Source organism: Notechis scutatus, chromosome 3 (assembly GCF_049901735.1).
Source record: "Notechis scutatus isolate UNSWTSFEM ecotype Mainland chromosome 3, rNotScu1.2, whole genome shotgun sequence".
Taxonomy (NCBI): Eukaryota; Metazoa; Chordata; class Lepidosauria; order Squamata; family Elapidae; genus Notechis; species Notechis scutatus.
The window spans coordinates 45,562,790-45,581,360 of NC_142011.1; the positions used below are offsets into that span (position 1 = coordinate 45,562,790).

Genomic DNA, 18,571 nt, shown 5'->3' on the forward strand with positions numbered 1-18,571 from the left:
GCTGACTCTGTAAACTGCTTAGAGAGGGCTGTAAAGCACTATAAAGCGGTATATAAGTCTAAGTGCTATTGCTATTAAAATGGATTATATAGGTAGTCCTCAACTTAAAACCACAATTGGGAATGTAACTTCCATTGGTAAGCAAGGTGTTCATTAAGTGAGTTGTGTCCAAATTTATGATCTTTTTAACTGCCAACGTTAAGTGAATCTATCTTCCCTTGTTGGAAGCCATCTATCTTTGCTTGTTGGAAGCCAGTTGAGAAAGTTGTAAATGGAGATGACATGGCCCAGGATGCTATAACCATGGTAAATACATGCCAGTTGCCAAGCACCAGAATTTTGATCAATTGGCCATGGGTAGCTACAACAGTTGCATGTGCAAAGACCAGTTGTAAATTGCTTTTTCAGCAGATCATTGAATGAGCACTAAACAAATGGTTATAGTCAAGGACTACCTGTACTGCTAATACAAAATAAGGCTAGGGAATGGTATTTAAAGCATAATAGACATGGGGGTTGTGTGTGGAGATTTAGAAAAAGTATTAATTCTGTTCTGTTTTTCTTATTGTAAGCAGAAGTGCTGGCAATCCAAAATCATTTGGAACTACTTAATCCAAAAGAAAATCAATAAATAAGTGAACAGCCAAAATACCATTTTTGTTTTATATACTGTAACTTTATATATCTTAACCTTTTCCATTTCACATCACATTATATCAATTCAAGATTTAAGAACCATATTTCACCCATTATCTCTGTGTCTTCTAAATGGGCTTAATTTAATTGAAAGGGGGATTCTGCAAGGTTACATAAGATAGTATTGTTATATTAGAAATAGAAATGAACTTTGAAAATATGAAACAAGTGTGATTAAAATGATAGATAAAATACTCATTGTAATGGAATGTTTAATAAATAAATGAAATAAAGAGAATGAGAGAATGGAATGAGAAAAGGAGGGGAACATTTTAATTATTAAAATGCTAATAATGTTAATTAAATGTGTTAAGTAAAGTAAATAATGTGTTAAGTGAAGAAGAATATGAAAGAAATATGAAAAAAATTATGGAAATATTGTAAGTGTTCTTAGAAGTATGGTATCCTATTGAAGAGAAATGTTAAAGACGTGAAAGATTGTAACTAACATTAATGATAGAGCTGAATTGGAATAGAATGGGCGTTGGTAGAAGTTACCGTGAATGCCCTTTCTGCGAGAGAGCCCAGGATGGGTTAACTCCTTCCTATGACGTCATAGCTGAGTCTGTATTAAGATATAAAAGCCAGCCCCCAGGAGAGACCCCAGCTTTGGCGAAGATACTTGACAGACTGAAAGGTGTCTCTGAAAGTCCAAAATAAATGCAGAAATATGTCTTACCCTCTCCGGACGAATCAAGGGAGGGGTTGGGCTCTCTCACAGCATAGATAGAAAGGGCGTTCACGGTAACTTCTACCAACGCCCATTCTCCTCCATGCTGCATCGAGAGCCCAGAATGGGACATACCAAAGCTTGCATGTCCACGGACGGGTCCTCGTCTGGCTCATCACACCGACTGTGGAACCACTCGTTGAAGCACCCATCTGCTGAAGGCTGCAGTCGCCGAGGCAAAAGCATCCAGACGGTAGTGTCTGATGAAAGGAGACGGGGATGTCCACGTGGCCACATGACAAATCTCCAAGGATGCTTGGGTCGCCCAGGCAGCAGAAGTGGCCGCGCTTCTGGTAGAGTGCGCCGTCAGACCTCGGGGAACCGGAAGGGCCCAGCTTTGTAGGCCTGCTCAATGCAAGACCTGAGCCACTTGCTAATAGTAGAAGAGGCCTTGTGCCCCAAGTGAGAAGGGAAAAAGGAAACAAACATGGCTTCCGACTTCCTGAAGGAGGAAGCGCACTTAATGTATATTCTAAGAGCCCTTCTTACGTCTAGCGTGTGCTACTGCCACTCTAAGTCATGGTGCGGGAGAGGACAGAAGTCAGGCAAAACAATGTACTGGGACCTGTGAAACCAGGTGTTAACCTTTGGAATAAATGAGGGGTCCAGACGAAGAACAACCCTATCATCGTGAAAGGAACAAAGGTCCTGTCTGATGGAAAGAACAGCAAGCTCGGAAACCCTCCTGGCAGAAGTGATGGCAACAAGGAACACTACCTTCAGAGTCAGGAAACAGAGAGACACTGTTCTAAGGGGTTCGAAGGGGGGCTTTGTAAGGGCATTAAGGACCAAAGGAAGGTCCCAGGAAGGATACCTGTGAACCACCGGAGGGTGCAGGTTGGAAGCCCCTTTCAAAAACCTCCTGACTGAAGTGTGATGGGACAAGGAAGGAAGCGAACCCCATGAAAGGACTGAGAAGAGGGCCGCAACCTGCCTGCGTAAGGTGTTGGGGGGCCAAACCTTTCTCCAGCCCATGCTGAAGGAAGCTAAGAACTTCTGCCAATTGGGCTGAAGCAGGAGAAAGACCCGCCCTGAGGCACCATGGGGAAAAAGCCTTCCAGGTGGCATCATAGTTGCGCCTTGTAGAAGGTTTGCGAGAAGCCAGGATAGTGAGGATGACCCCTTCTGGAAGATCAGCCTCCTCTAGCCGCTGCCACTCAAGTGCCACACGGTCAGCTTGAACCACTGGGGCTCTGGGTGGAGCAGGGCCCCCTGGTGAATGGAGATTAGATGGGCACGGATCCTCCAAGGAGAAGCCACCGATAGGTTGACCAGGTCCGCAAACCAGGGCCTCCTTGGCCAATAGGGTGCCAGGAGGAGGAGCTCCGCACGTTCCTCCAACATCTTCCGAATTACTGCCGGAATGATGGGAAGCGATGGAAAGGCATAGAGGAGACCCTTGGGCCATCTGCACCAAAGAGTATTGGTCCCCTCCGCTCCCTGGCAAGGAAACCTGGTGAAGAATCTGGTGACTTGGGTGTTTTGAGGAGTGGAGAAAAGATCCACCTCCGGTGTTCCGAATCTGAGGGAAAGATCTCTGAATAGAAACGGAGGAATGGACCATTCTGCCTGGTTGACGAGGCTCCTGCTGAGCCAGTCGGCCTGGGAGTTGTCGACCCCGGAGATGTGGTCCACCGAGATCTATAACAGGTGTTTCTCTGCCCATAACCCCAGCCGTAGAGCCTCTCTCATGAGGGCTTTGGACCTCCTCCCCACTTGCCAGTTGACATGAGCCTTTGCGGCCATGTTGTCCGTAAGGACAAGAACATGAGAGCCGGTCACTGATTGCCTGAAATGCTTGAGAGCCAGAAAAATAGCTCTGAGCTCTAGCCAATTTATGGGAAGGGTCTGTTCCAATCTGGACCAAACGCCCTGAGCTATCTGGCCCTGCATATGGGAACCCCAACCCAGGAGGCTGGCATCAGTGGTTATCATTAGCCTGTCTGGGTCCCTGAACAAGAGTCCCCTCCAGATAGATGGGGAATGCCACCAATTGAGAGATCTCCGGATTTGTGGTGGGAGTGGGACCTTGATGGATGAGTGGCTGGTTCCTGCTCGTTGGTAGGCAAGCAGGAATCATTGGAGGGCTCGGGAGTGGAGCCGAGCCCACGGGACGATGCCAGTACAGGAAACCTTCTTCCCCAGAAGTTTGGACAGCAGCGACAGGGGGACAGTTTGATGTTGCTGGATCTGGCTGATGATCTCTGCAAGGTTCTTTCCACGAGCTGGGGACAGGAAAACCTGGCACGACATGGTATCGATGACTGCTCCCAAGTGTTGCAATTTGGTTGTAGGAGAGAGCTGGCTCTTTTTGGTGTTGATCGAAAATCCGTGTCTCTGGAGACATGATAGGGTAATTTGCAGATCACGATGGGCCACAAGGATGGAAGAGGAAAGAATCAAAATGTCGTCCAAGTAGCATTGGATCCTCACTGGAATAGAACGCAGAGATGCCACCAATGCTGCCAGAACCTTTGTGAAGACCCCTGGAGCCGATGAGAGGCCAAAGGGAAGTGCTCGATACTGGTAATGGGTATTCTGATAACAGAAACGGAGAAACTGGCGATGATGAGGCCAAATTGGGGTGTAGAGGTAAGCCTCAGTGAGATCAATGGAAGGGAGGAGGTCGCCCTCCCGAACGCTCTCTAAAATAGAATGCAGAGTCTGCATTTTAAATCGCCTGTATTTTACAAATTGGTTGAGAAATTTTAGATCAAGGATGGCTCGCCACCCCGCCCGAGGCTTTGGGAACAATGAAAAGGTGAGAGTAAAGCCCACGTCCCCGTTGAGACGGGGGAACAGGTTGAATAGCCCTGATTTCAAGAAGGTGCTGAATGGCCTGATTCATGAGGGCTTGCCTGGAAATCTCCCGAGACACAGGACAGATCAAAAAAAATTTGGGGGGTGGGGTTAGGAAGTCCAATTGTAACCCTGACCTAATAGTGCTGAGCACCCAGGCATCTGTCGTTGACTCCTCCCATTTGGAGGCAAAGAAGGCTAGGCGACCTCCGATGGGTGGGGAGAACGAGGGATTACTTAGAGCGACGGAAGGAACGACCCCCTCCCCCCCAAAAGGGCCGTTTACCAGCAGAAGGTTGTTGCCTGCCAGATGTTTCCGCCCGTTGGTCTTGGCGTTCAGAGTATGGCCTGTGAGAGTGGGGGAAGCGAGATGAGGTCTCCGCTCGGAAGGCAGGAGGGCGATTAGGAACAGGGCGATAGTGGGCTTTCTTCCCAGAGGAAGAGAGAATTTTACGTTTATCTCTGGTTTCGATGAGATATGGTTCCAGAGCATCGCCAAAAAGCTTATTGCCTGCGAATGGAACTGAAGCCAGCTTCCATTTTTGGCATGACTCCGCCTGCCAATTTCGCAGCCATAAAAGTCTTCTTGCTGCTACAGAAGATGCCATGGCCTTGGATGCAAATTTGGCGGAATTGAGAGTGGCATCCGCAGTGAATTCTGCCGCTGCAATAATCTTATTAAGGTCTTGGTGAGACCGAAGGTCAGAAGCAGGCAATCTATTCTGGAGTTGGCACAGCCACCGTATGGATGCCCTGGTGAAGAAGGATGCTGCTGGTGAAGCCCGAACAGCCCAAGCAGCAGCCTGGTGATTGCGCTTGAGGGTCTGTTTGGAACGTTTATCATCCGGTTTCAGGATATCTTCTGGCTCCGTTGGAGTGCCAGAAGATGAGAACGAGGCCAGAACCGGAATGTCAACAGAAGGCACTGCCAGGGCATTGTCCAGAGCTGTGCTGACATTGTAGAAACACTTATCTAGAGCAGATGGGCGAAGGCCTGCCGAAGGAGAAGTGCACTGTTCCTTGACCATGTCCAGGAACAAAATGGGAGAAGGCAAAACCTCTGCATGCACTACAGGCTTGGAGAAGAGCGAATCCCCTTGGCTAGAGGGATTTCCTTGTGGCTCGGGAGCCACTTCTTCTGGCGACAGCTTGGCAGTGACCAAGGCCTTGCTGAGTAATGGTCTGAAGAGAGTAGGTTTGAAGACCAATGCAGAGGATGTCTGCTCTGGGCAAGAAGCCTCTTCCTCTGAAAGATTTTGGTCAAAAATCTCACCCTCTTCACACTCTGAATGAGAGGAGTAACTGTGTTCAGATGGTGAAGGCCTTCCTCATCAACCTCCTCCCATTCTGGTAGAGAAGAATGGACCCTGAGGTCCTGGGGCCTGTGTAAATCAGGATGATGAGGCAAGGAACTTATAGATTGAGAAGGGAGAAGGGCCTGAACCCTTTCCAGAGGTTGAAGAATTTGCTTGAAGCCTTCAGCCAATCCCTGCCTAATGGCTGATGAGACTACATCTTGGATATCCCTTGGTCTATGCTCAAAGGTAGAGGCAGAAGGCCCGCTGCTGTGGGAGTGAAGGTGGCTTCAGGCCTAGATTGAGGAGAGGTTCGAGGCCTGGAGGGAGGGGAGGAGCATAGGGCACAGAAGCCTGTTGGAAATAAGGCCCAGATCTGTTTAAATCCTGAGGATCTGACTGGACAGCAAGAGCCTCAGGAGACCAGGATGGAGGATGGATATCATAGATAACTTCTCCTCCCCTGGGAGGGCTTGGTTGGGGCCCACGAGTATCACCTGAAACATGCTGTAGTTGCACTCCCTTCTGTTGAATAGTTCTATTGAAGTGCCTCTCTAGAGCTGCATGTCTGCGCTTCTCTGCCCTCAATTCAGCCTGAGTTGCCTTCTTAGGGGCTAGAGCCTTAGCTTTGATTTTAGCAGCTACCTTCCTCTGGACTGATTGGGTATGTTGCCTACGTCTTTTTCTCCTATTGGGCTTAAGAGACTGTTCCACTGGGGAGGAAAGCTCTGCCAGAGCCTTATCTTGCTCCATTTGTAAAATAAAGGCTCTTGCGTTGGAAAGAAGCTGTTTAGAAATGTTTCTATTAAGCCCCTTAGGGTATAAATGGCCCCCGGACTTACAAAATGGCCGCACACCTCGTGGTGGAAGGCTTGAATCCAAGACTACAGGAAAACAGGCTCCAAGATTGAAGAATTGCTCCTTAGGCTATGCAGAGCCCCGAGTGAAGTCAGCAAGGGAAAAACACAGCAACCAGCTACATGATCAGCTGTCTTGAGCTCTTATCAGTTTGCCGATCGTATTTACCATCCCTCCAAGCTGCAGGCGTGAGGGAGGTCTGCAGTCGCTGTCCAGCTTGCCTGCACAGAGCTCTGTGACGCTGCTCCCAACGTTGCAGGGCTCTCCTGAAAGAGCAGCTGCCCAGATCCCTGGGAGCTGCTTGAAGAGAGGAAAAAGGTACTGAAGATCGCTGGTGATTGCTATCTAACAGAACGCTTTCAGAGACACAGCTACTGACTGAAAGGAGCTCAGTCAAAAGCCGGGGTCTCTCCCGGGGGCTGGCTTTTATATCTTAGTACAGACTCGGCTATGACATCATAGGAAGGAGTCAACCCATCCTGGGCTCTCGATGCAGCATGGAGGAGAACAAGTATTTTATTTATTATTATATATTTACTTTTTCTTTAAGAACTTAGTACGTATTTTAAGAATGTACCAAGCAGAATTCGACTGGAAGTTATGTGTTATATTGAATGTTATATGTAAAGGTGTCATACTCCAATCAGTAACTACAGGGGAAAATTTTGTTTAATGAGAAAAGAAAATATGAAATTGAAACAGGACAGACAAAAGTATAAATATAATGATTAGAAAGATATTGAAACTTAGAAAAAGATATAATTGAATTTAGAAAGGAATGAGATAATTAAAAGTAAGATTGAGAAACTAAGGGAAGGGAAAAATTATATAGAAAATGTTAAAATAGTAATAAGATATGGAATAGAACACAAAGATGAATATGAAATTGAATTTGTGTCTGTATGGAGAAGTGATAACTCAGGACCATGCTATTCTCAAAAAAAGAAATTTTACTTGTATTATGTTTTGTGAAAACCCAAATAAATTTTTAATTAAAAAAAAGATTTAAGAAACATAAAGGGATATGACAGTTTTGTATAAAGTGTATGTTTGCCCAAATTATTAAAATTGTATTAAAGTATGTTCCTTCCACTTACATCAGGAAAGATGAAGGAAGAAGCACTTATAATCTTCAAATGTGTAAAATAGTAGAGGCAGCAGAGAAGCCATGGTGAAATAAAATTGACTGAAACAACCTAGGATGAATTGCAGACAGCTCAGATCATGGATTGACAATTGTTTAGTTTTGGTGTAATCATGAAAGGGATGTGAAGAGTCATTGGCATGTTGGCATGGCATTTTACTTAACCATCTTAACAGAATAGCTTATACCAAGATCATGTGTTCTTTTTCTGATTTTAAGTCATGGAAAAAGTGAATATTAAGAAGCACTTCCTTTTCTTGTCCTAAATAAGAAAAATGTAAAACTGGTAGTACGTGTAAGATACACACTTGGAATTTCTTGAATAGGATATGAATAGTTGTAGTTTAATTTTCAACTGGTATTATTAAATTGCATTTTTTCAGAAATATTTTTGTCAAGTTATTAAAACTTTTGCTTTCTCTGTAAATCAGACTATTTAGAAAGCTATTACATTGATGAGCTTCAATAAACCCTTAGAACTGAGATTTCACAGTTAAGTTGCAAATTTCCTTCATCATCCCATTTTTCATCTTAAAGGAGAGATAGAATTGAAAACTAGCTTACTATTGATTGATTGATTGATTGATTAATCAAAGTAATAAAACTAATACAATTCTGTATTATGGCCATTATCCAATTTAATTGTATCTCTGGGAATGTAATAACATCACAGCAATCTTTCTGGAAATAATGTCTTTTTTTTCCTTTTTATAGTGAAGACTCAGAAAAGGACATGAAGACAAAAAGAGACGATTCACACTCGGCAGGTAAATTACACCATTTTTTTTAAATTGATGCCAGTTTGATCAGAATATGTAATCAATAATTTCACTGTTATTGCTGCCTGAAACCTTAAAGATCTCTGATTTAAATCATCTACTTATTCTTAATTTGAATAGTTAGTGCCATGTGATTTGTTTCTATGTAGCATGCCTGTTGCTGAATTAAACTCACTGCATTCTTTAACACTGAACAGAACCCTCCTATTGGGGGTATTTGGGAGTAAGCACAGCCTTCCCATGGCTGCTATCTGTAGCCAATTTCTCAGAATATTTCTATCATTATTATTATTCCATCATCTTTTCTCAGATGAAGATTTTGGCAGTGACGATGATATAGGAGCAGATGATGGTAAAGCTGACAGTGACTATGAAAGTTCTCAAAAGAACAAAAAAGGAAAAAAAGTGAAGCCTGACAAGAACAAAAAAGCTGCTTCCAGATCTAGAAAAAGGGCTGCAGGTAATGTCTTCCAATAATGTGTTTAACAATAACATCATTTAATATCTATGTGATGCATGATTGATTGACAGACAATTTCAGGTAATGTTTCATGAAATCTTAATTCATTGGAATTTAAATAACTAATTTGACGTACAGTATATAAGTAACTATTTATACAGGTGAAACTCGAAAAATTAGAATATCGTGCAAAAGTTTATTTATTTTAGTAATGCAACTTAAAAGGTGAAACTAATATATGAAATAGACTCATTACATGCAAAGCAAGATCATTCAAGCCGTGATGTGTCATAATTGTGATATGGCTTACAGCTCATGAAAACCCCAAATCCACAATCTCAGAAAATTAGAATATTACATGCAATCAATAAAACAAGGATTGTACATAGAACAATATCGGACCTCTGAAAAGTATAAGCATGCATATGTACTCAGTACTTGGTTTGGGCCCCTTTTGCAGCAATTACTGCCTCAATGCGGCATGGCATGGAAGCTATCAGCCTGTGGCACTGCTGAGGTGTTATGAAAGACCAGGATGCTTCAATAGCGGCCTTCAGCTCTTTTGTTTTGTTCGGTCTCATGTCCCTCATCTTTCTCTTGGCAATGCCCCATAGATTCTCTATGGGGTACAGGTCAGGCGAGTTTGCTGGCCAATCAAGCACAGTAATCCCATGGTCATTGAACCAGGTTTTGGTGCTTTTGGCAGTGTGGGCAGGTGCCAAGTCCTGCTGGAAAATGAAGTCAGCATCCCCATAAAGCTCGTCTACAGAAGGAAGCATGAAGTGCTCCAAAATCTCCTGGTAGGTGGCTACGTTGACCCTGGACTTAATGAAGTACAGTGGACCAACACCAGCAGATGACATGGCTCCCCAAATCAACACAGACTGTGGAAACTTCATACTGGACTTCAAGCATCTTGCAGTGTATGCCTCTCCATTCTTCCTCCAGGCTCTGGGTCCTTGGTTTCCAAATGAGATGCAAAAGTTGCTCTCATCAGAAAAGAGGATTTTGGACCACTGAGCAACAGACCAGTTCTGTTTTTCTTTAGCCCAGGTAAGATGCTTCTGATGTTGTTTGTTGTTCAGGAGCAGCTTGCAAGAGGAATACGACATTTGAAGCCCATGTCCAGGATCCGTCTGTGTGTGGTGGCTCTTGATGCACTGACTCCAGCCTCAGTCCACTTCTTGTGAAAGTCCCCAAAAGGCCATTTTTGAATGGCCTTTTCCTGACAATCCTCTCCAGGCTACGATCATCCCTGCTGCTTGTGCACCTTTTTCTTCCACACTTTCCCCTTCCACATAACTTTCTATTAATGTGCTTTGATACAGCACTTTGGGAACATCCAACTTCTTTTGCGATTACCTTTTGAGGCTTTCCCTCCTTATTATGGAGGGTGTCAATGATGGTTTTCTGCACAACTGTCAGGTCAGCAGTCTTTCCCATGATTGTGATTCCTACTGAACCTGACTGAGAGACCATTTAAAGGCTCAGGAACCCTTTGCAGGTGTTATGGCTTAATTAGCTGATTAGAGTGGGACACTTTGAGCCTAGAATATTGAACCTTTTCACAATATTCTAATTTTCTCAGATTGTGGATTTGGGGTTTTCATGAGCTGTAAGCCATAATCATCGCAATTATGACAAATCATGGCTTGAACGTTCTTGCTTTGCATGTAATGAGTATCTCATATTAGTTTCACCTTTTAAATTGCATTACTGAAATAAATGAACTTTTGCACAATATCCTAATTTATCGAGTTTCACCTGTATGTATGAAAACTGGTAAAATCAGAACTAAGTCAAATTCTTGATCTGAGGCATATTGAAGGTAACCAAAAAATATGTCATAACATACAGATGAATAAAATAGAATTTAAACTGTATGTTGCCTTTTTGTTTATTATGATCTCTCTACCCATTGTTCTGATTCTGGTTTACTTAGTATAGTATCTTAATTCTTACTTGTTCATATTTTCCCATAAAACTTTGCTGAGTTCAAAAAGCCAAATGAAGGAAATAAAAATGGATCAAGAGTAATAATTATATCTGTTTTTGATTTATTGTATAATGTAGATGACAGTTAATGCTGAATGTTGCATTACTAGGAATATTTTGCATCAAAACATATTCAGAATAATTAGAAATTGCAAGCTATTAGATCCAGATAGATCCAAGTTGGAACTATATATGGAACAATCCATATTTAGTGATCTTTCTGATTTTATAACAGAGGATAGTGAGGATGAGAAAGAAGATCACAAAAATGTGCGTCAGCAGCGGCAAGCAGCATCCAAGGCTGCTTCCAAGCAAAGAGAAATGCTAATGGATGATGTGGGCAGTGAGGAGGAAGATCAGGAAGAGGAAGAGACATCATTTCAGGAAAGTAAGTGACATTCAGAGGCACATGTTACAGATACATGGAAAGTAAGAATGAATTGTCAGTCTGCAGCCATGTCTGATGTGGCATCCACATTAATTGTGCAGACAACCAACGTGATATTTCATCATCTTAATTATGACATTCATTGCATTCTTGATATAATCATGTCATATTGGCAGCAAGGAGGATTTTAAAAATATGCTGTCCCTAAAATTCAGGACATAAAAACTTTTCAGACCATGGCAATTTTTTAGGTAATATTCTGCTAGAAAAATGCAGAGAATATAAAAATGCCACTCACCACTGTTTTACCTTCAGCACTGGGCAATAGTCTGAACAGTCTAATTTTATTACAAATACCATCTTATCTGGCTTCATGATACAGTGAAGGGCTTCAAATCTTTATCTTCATAGTTAGAATAAACCATAAGTTTTAAAACAAATTTGTGTTAAATATCTGCAGTACAGCTTTCTAACTTGCCTGTTGTACAGATTGATAGGCGTTTGCTCTAAATGGTGAAAGGTGGGGAGCCAGGAGAAATTTGCAGTGAATGTATCAAATAAACAGAAACCCAGTGAATCTGTGAACTGATGAACTAGAATCATGGAAACTTGGATTCAAAACCTGGAAGTCTGTTTTAGGAAAAGTAAGATACTCTTTCTATATAATAAGTTACTGATATTGACTGCAAAGGGCACTTCTACAACTTGCTACAAGATGGAAGACCATATTGAACAAGAAAGGAATCATGACAGGCTGGGAAGGGCTTTGATGTAGAACTACAACAGCTGGTGTAAAAATGGTCAGGCTTTGAGCCTTAATTGCTTTTGAGGGAAAGAGAAATTTGCCTATGCAACTGCTATTTTAAATAATACTACTACTTATCACAAGCTCTAAAGCAGATTTACATGAGGAAATACTGAGGCGCAGAAGTCGTGATTTCTCCAAGTTCTAGCAAGTGTGTTACAGGATATAGAAGCCAAGAATCCTATCTCTTGATCAACCTACCAGACTCTCTCCCTCATTCTGTCTCTCTTCCAAGTGAACAAGAACAGCTCTTCTTAGAGACATTTCATTCCTCTCTCTCTGCACAGAAGATTCTGGCAGCGATGAAGACTTCCTTGCGGAAGATGATGATGATAGTGACTATGGCAGTTCTAAAAAGAAGAATAAAAAAGTGGCTAAGAAATCGAAACCAGAAAGGAAAGAAAAGAAAATGCCTAAACCAAGACTAAAGGCTACAGGTGAGCTTAGCTTGCTTCAAAAGTTCTTATTTTACACCCATTAAGAATAACAGAATGAAATGTGTTGTTTGCAAGTACTTATATTTTCTCAGCTCTTCATCTTGTGTGTGCTTAGAAAGATATGAATCAAATTCTCAATGTTAAATCCAGATTTGTGGGTGATATAATTGAATAAGCTACGAAAAGTTCATTTGTGGATTCCTTTTTCAAAGAATCAGAGAATTCTGATTGGATTTGGATGGGATTCTTCTGATGTTATTGTTAGTATTATGTTCAGACCACTTGCCAGTGCTGATTAAAACAAGTGATACTAATGTTTTTTAGACCCCACAAGTGGTATTATTTCACTTTGTTTGAAAAGAGAACAGTATTGCTGATTTTGACATGTAGAGATACCTACAGAACTACATATATCTTCAAATATACAATACTTATTTGGTTACATATTGCTTATTAGAAATTCAGCTTGGATGAAAAAATGTATAGAATTGTATCCTCTAACCACATGTCTATCCTCAAAAAAGCTGTTGTCTTCTATATTTACAGTAGAAAGCCCTACTGTAGCAAAACTGCTTTCATTATTTTTGCTGCTAATGGCTATGGAAAATTGAAAGGCAAACATTGTCAACCAACAGTTAGTGCCAGAAAAATTACTTACAGGCTGCCTGTACTTTACTATTAAAATATAGATAGTATGAGCTCAACTTCTTTGCTAAATAAGGATCCTGCATGTTTTCATAATAGTGCTGGCTCTGTTCAAGAGTTAATGTGTTTATAAGATGATTAGAAAGCAGTATTTAGAGTTGCTTTGAATAGCAAGATGAACAGCTTTATAAACTGAATAAATGAATACATTTAATAAATACAAATCCCTTTGATTTGGGGTATGGGCATCTTAACCATTAAAACATGATGTAATAATCAAACATTTTACTATTGTTTTGATGCTTTTCTTCAGTTACACCTAGTCCGGTAAAGGGCAAAGGAAAGGGAGGTCGTTCCACAGCTTCAAAGACATCAAAAGAAAAAACACCATCCCCCAAAGATGATGATGATGAACCCGAAAGTCCTCCACAAAAGAAGAAATCAGTTAGTCCTCCTCCAGACAAATCTGGGGATGAAGGGTCTGAAGATGAAGTCCCGTCTGGTGAAGATTAAACAGTGGTGTGGGAGAGAAACTTTTTTGAGAGAGAGTAAGGAAAAGAGGATATACTTAGGGGTAGAACATGGTTTTGGTTGTGGCTTAACTATTGGGCTGTAAATGCCACTTTTACTTTAGTTGTTTTAATAGTACAATTCTTCTGTTTTGTTTTTTAAAGAAGACCTTTTATGTTTTGATGTCACAGTCTCTATTGGCCATTCCGTTCTCCCCAACAAATCTGAAAGCCATTTAGATTTAAATTAACAGCTAACTAAAGATATATTTTTGAAAGCTTACTACAGCTGTTAAGCAATAAGATTGAAGCTGACACTTGGAGATCATTGTTAACAAATAGAATAGATTTTCCAAAGCTGAGAAGTCAATTTGCTTAATTGAATTTAAAACCAATAATTATTGCATATAGCATTTTTGTTGGCATAAATCCATCCTTTGTACCTGAATTATTTTGAATTCTATTAAGCATTGCAAGTTCTAATACTTTGAATCTTTTGGCTTCCACTGTTTATCTTAGTGGCCAAGGTTTTTTTTTAGTAATGATTTAGTCTGATCTGTTCCAGGCTTTGAGAAGGTCATACCTGTTCATACCATTTATATCCTTTGTTAGCACAACATTTCTATTGGCCAAAATGCATTAATACCCTTCCAGCTTATTCTGAAATTTCTGTGCTTTTTCTGCTTTCTTTCCATAAAGTTTAATTTCATTGAGAAATTCTGGAAGCTGGAATAACTGCTTTAAAAATTTTGAGCAATGCACTGAATGAGTGATTACACAGTATCTTTTTTAACCACTGGGTATTGATTTAAATATATTTCCCTTCATATTTCACAAAGTTGGAATACTCTGTTTCTATAACGTGTTTACTTCCCTTTCTGAAGAGTGAGTGCTGGTTCATAACCAGGCCTTATTTTTGGTTAGCAGAAGCTGGATACCCAAGCTAAACAAGAAACAGGGTGTAAACTGGAAGTCATGATTGATACAGCAATCCTGCCAGAATTAACATTTTAGTATCTTATGCTTATATACTGTAATATTTCTGCTTATATATTGTAAGTCTATAAAAAGTTTAGTGGATAGCAACCCAAAAATATTCTCTTCGTAGTCTAGGTCTGCCTAATAAGTATGACAAAGCCAAAGTGAAAATGATGCATAATTCTGGTTTTCTCTTTCTTTCTCACATTGCACATACATACTCATAAACCCAACAAAGTATAATTTGTCTTTCAAAAATACTTGGCTTATCCACCCTTTTTTATTTAAAGCAATGCTACTTGTGTCTATAATTGTTTCAAATATAAATCTGGGTTGTTTAGCAAAATAATACACACTCATCCTGACTTGAAGTGATACCTTTGATCTAGACACCTTTGTTGGCCTCATAATTTTTGAACAATATCTAGAAAGTGAAAATGCTTTGAGTTTCTCCAGTGGTGGGATTCAATATTTTTTTAATTATCGGTTCTGTGATCATGGCAGAGGAAGGATACTGTAAAATCTCCAATCAGAAGTAGTATTTGCCAGTTCTCCAAACTACTCAAAATTTCCACTACCAGTTCTCCAGAACTGGTCAGAACCTGCTGAATACCACCTCTGAGTTTCTCCTTGGACAGAAGCTAATCTGGGCAGAGTAATTTTTGCCAATTTAATTGATATTTAAATGTTGAATGGTTCTAGCTAAGTATTATGTCCAAATTCTGAGTTCAAAACAGACTTATCACATCCTACAAATTAAATACTTGGTGACCTAGTATATGCAGTTGATCCAAATGTGCAGGTATTGGAGTGATTACCTCTTAATTATTATGGTCAGCCAGCAATATATATTTTTGTTGCTGATTCAGATTTGTTTTATATAATATGCATTTGTTTTCTTTCTGTGCTTTCGCTAACAGATACAACTGTGTGTAATAAGAATTAGGTTGCCATTTAGATTTTTCTTAAAGATAAATGATGGCAATTTGATTTCTTAATCCAAAATCAAATGCTATGCTTTCACCGATCCTTGCATTTAACTCCTGGACAAAAATATTTTCAAGGTTCCTGAAATTTTTTAATTCAGATAATAGTTTGGCCTTTTTCCATTTGATAAATAATCCAGAGACTGAACATTAATTTTTCCCCTATTCACATAACAGCAGCAAAGTAATATTTTAAATATTTCATTCTATTTTGCAGTCTTCTGTCTCTCTGCGCATATTGCTTTTATGTGAGGTATTCTAGGGATTCAACAGCTATATTAGTTTATTTGTTCCATAGAACAAGTGTTGCCAGATAAACAAATAGGTATATTCCAGTGAGTGCTAATCACACTATATTGGTTGCATCCTGGGAATGGCAGATTTTTTTGATGTAGTTTTAATTAAGTATTTCTTGCATTTGCTGAAAAACCAAAAGCAAATACGTTTAGTGTATCTAAGTTATTGCTTCATATATAAATGTGATCGCAACAGGGGTATATATAAAATTTCAGTCAAGTTTTGAGAGGTTGTGTTTACACATTACCTTTGAGGCCTGAACAGGTAATTGTGGCTATAATACTGAAGAAATAACTTGCACACCGTAAAAGGATAATATTTAGATACACTCTTTGTGATGACTTCTCTTAGGTATAATATTCTAGCACAGATCAAACAAAATGCAGGAGCATAATGGCTGGTTTGATCTGATATTAAAAAATCATGTTGAAATATATTGGGGGGGAAGGAAAGAAATGTATATGCATTTGGGTGATTGATGTGATATAAATGTTGAATATACTCAATTGTAATTGCCTGCACCAAATACTGAAACTGTTAATACTTTTAGACTGATTTTTAAAGCATTACTTAAGTATATGAGACAGCTTAACTAGAGCTAAGGAAGAAAAAATGCTATAACATGCTGGAAATTTATGAGCTGTAGAAATTGGTGCTTTTGCTTTATGTAATTTTTCTGTGGAGTGTTTATTTTTTATAACAAATCATAATGTTGACACATGATTTTATAAAATAAAAGGAAATCGATTCCCATGATTTTAGGTATTTGGTAAATCATATTAGTATTTTGGGGGGAGATTTAACTCTTTCCCCTTTTCAATTAACTTGATTAAACTTCTGAATCTGAATGGCTTGGTCTCAACCTTGATCCTCTTGTTACTGAAACTCTCCTTTCTTTCCACTACCACCACCCCCTTAATTACAATTGGAATCTGGATTAACTCCTCTTGTGTGAAATGCACAGTGTAAAAGCTAGGTATGGATATTCTTAAAGTGATTTTCAGGGCCCAGGATTTATAAGCAAAACTAAGCTGACATTTGGTTTCCCACTTTCTTCAATTTACTGCTTTGCTGAAGAACTTTCATTATTTTCAGTTAGAAACTCATCTAACATTTAAAGCAAGTGCTTCTCTATTTTGAGTCTATTAAAGAATTCACTACATTTTGATTTGATGTGTTAACCTTTTTAAAAAAAATATTGATCCAAATGTGCTGTTCAAAACAGTGGAATGGTTCCATCAGTTAGAGCATGTCTGGTATGATGATAAAATACCATTGTGCATACATTTTATATACCTGGGTAGGGATTTTTTAATTGAGAATACAGCATTGGGGCAGAACTTGCTATAGCCACAATAACATAAAAATCCTTCAAGTATCTTGTATGAGTGGAAATGAAAGCGCATGTGTGTACGCATGCATGGATGTCAGCCTAACAACTTAATGCGTGTTAGAAATTTGTGGTTTACTGCTGGAGAAACAATTATTACAGAAATTGTATATAAGAGTTTTACATAATTTGTTTATCAGGAACATGGCACAGTCAAACCTTAACAGTTCCCACATTTTACAAAGAAACAAATTTATATCAGATAGAAATTGATGGAATTAAACACCTTGGATATTTGTCTTGGAATTAGCTATTTTGATGGGTTCTAAGTCTGTCTGGATTATTGGAAAGCATACATTCAAATGTGGTACCAAGGTCACCAGTCATGATAAATAACCAATAAAGTTGTCAGTCTGTTGACAATGAAATCTGCAGCATGGTACTAAGGGTCAGTTTGAATGTAATAGTAATGCTTTATATAAAAATGAATTTTAAAAGGGAGGGGGGTTTAAGTGAACATGATATTGTTGACCATGTTCGTGAATTATAGATGCAACATGCATTGGTAGAATTGTGTGACAGTCTTTCGTGCTACTTAATTTTACATATTCCAGTCTGTATGTACTTGCAATTTAAAAAAAAAAAAAACAGTTCCTGCCTTGCTTTTTATTGAAGGGTTCCCAGGACTGCATATCAATTATTGAGCTCTGTTTTAAATATGTGTACCCTTGGCTTGTATTTTGTATTAAAAGAGAACATGGAAAAGAACCCTTTATTGTTCAGCATGTTGGAATTGTGTCCCCCTTATTTTCTCTCTCCTCTCTCTCTCTCTTTCCCTTTTTTGTTTTGTTTTTGTTTTTTGAATATATTAAGCAACTTATTCTTCTGTATCTTTTTTTCTTTTGTAAACTTTTTGGTTTTGTTTAAAAATGGCTTTATAAAAGGGCTTTTATAACCCATACCAATGCCTTCTGTGTTTTTTCCGCTCTTTACTGTATATACCAGCCTACCCCAACTTGGCACCCTCTACGCAAGTTGTATTTCAGTTACTATAATTCCCAATATCTGGTCATGCTGACTAAGGAATTATGAAACCAGTAGTCTAATACATTTGGAGGACACCGTTTTGGGGAGGGCTAGTATATGCCAGGTATCAATTTGTTTCTCAAAGTCAGTAAAAGTCTATAAGTTGTGTATTAACACTTATTTTTATATTCCATGTTTAAGGCTTTTTGATAATTCTTGGAATTATCAAAATTTGATAATTTTGATTTGATTTGATAAAACTTGGGAAACCAGTATTTGATAACACTTGGGAAATTATAACTACTTATACAATTGTAAGTTTGCCCATGGGAATCACATGATCATAATCTGAAAAACTAGATCAAACTGAAAATGAAATTGCAGTAAATCATTAACTTACACATTGACATATAG

At 39.5% G+C, this 18,571-nt stretch overlaps 1 protein-coding gene across 3 annotated transcripts in view; it reads left to right on the forward strand.

The window, feature by feature from the left end:
- Positions 1–18,092, forward strand: part of NUCKS1 (nuclear casein kinase and cyclin dependent kinase substrate 1) — a 31,364-nt gene extending 13,272 nt beyond the window's left edge. Inside the window, exons 4-8 of one of the 3 annotated variants that reach the window (XM_026676797.2) lie at positions 8,237–8,289; positions 8,612–8,761; positions 10,992–11,144; positions 12,237–12,386; positions 13,345–18,092. In XM_026676797.2, coding sequence (XP_026532582.1) covers positions 8,237–8,289; positions 8,612–8,761; positions 10,992–11,144; positions 12,237–12,386; positions 13,345–13,544 — 706 coding nt within the window. In that variant the 3' untranslated portion in view covers positions 13,545–18,092. The remainder of the gene's footprint in view (positions 1–8,236; positions 8,290–8,611; positions 8,762–10,991; positions 11,145–12,236; positions 12,387–13,344) is intronic. The other 2 variants (XM_087959658.1, XM_026676798.2) reach the window with 2 other exon arrangements.
- Positions 18,093–18,571: the final 479 nt, after the last annotated feature.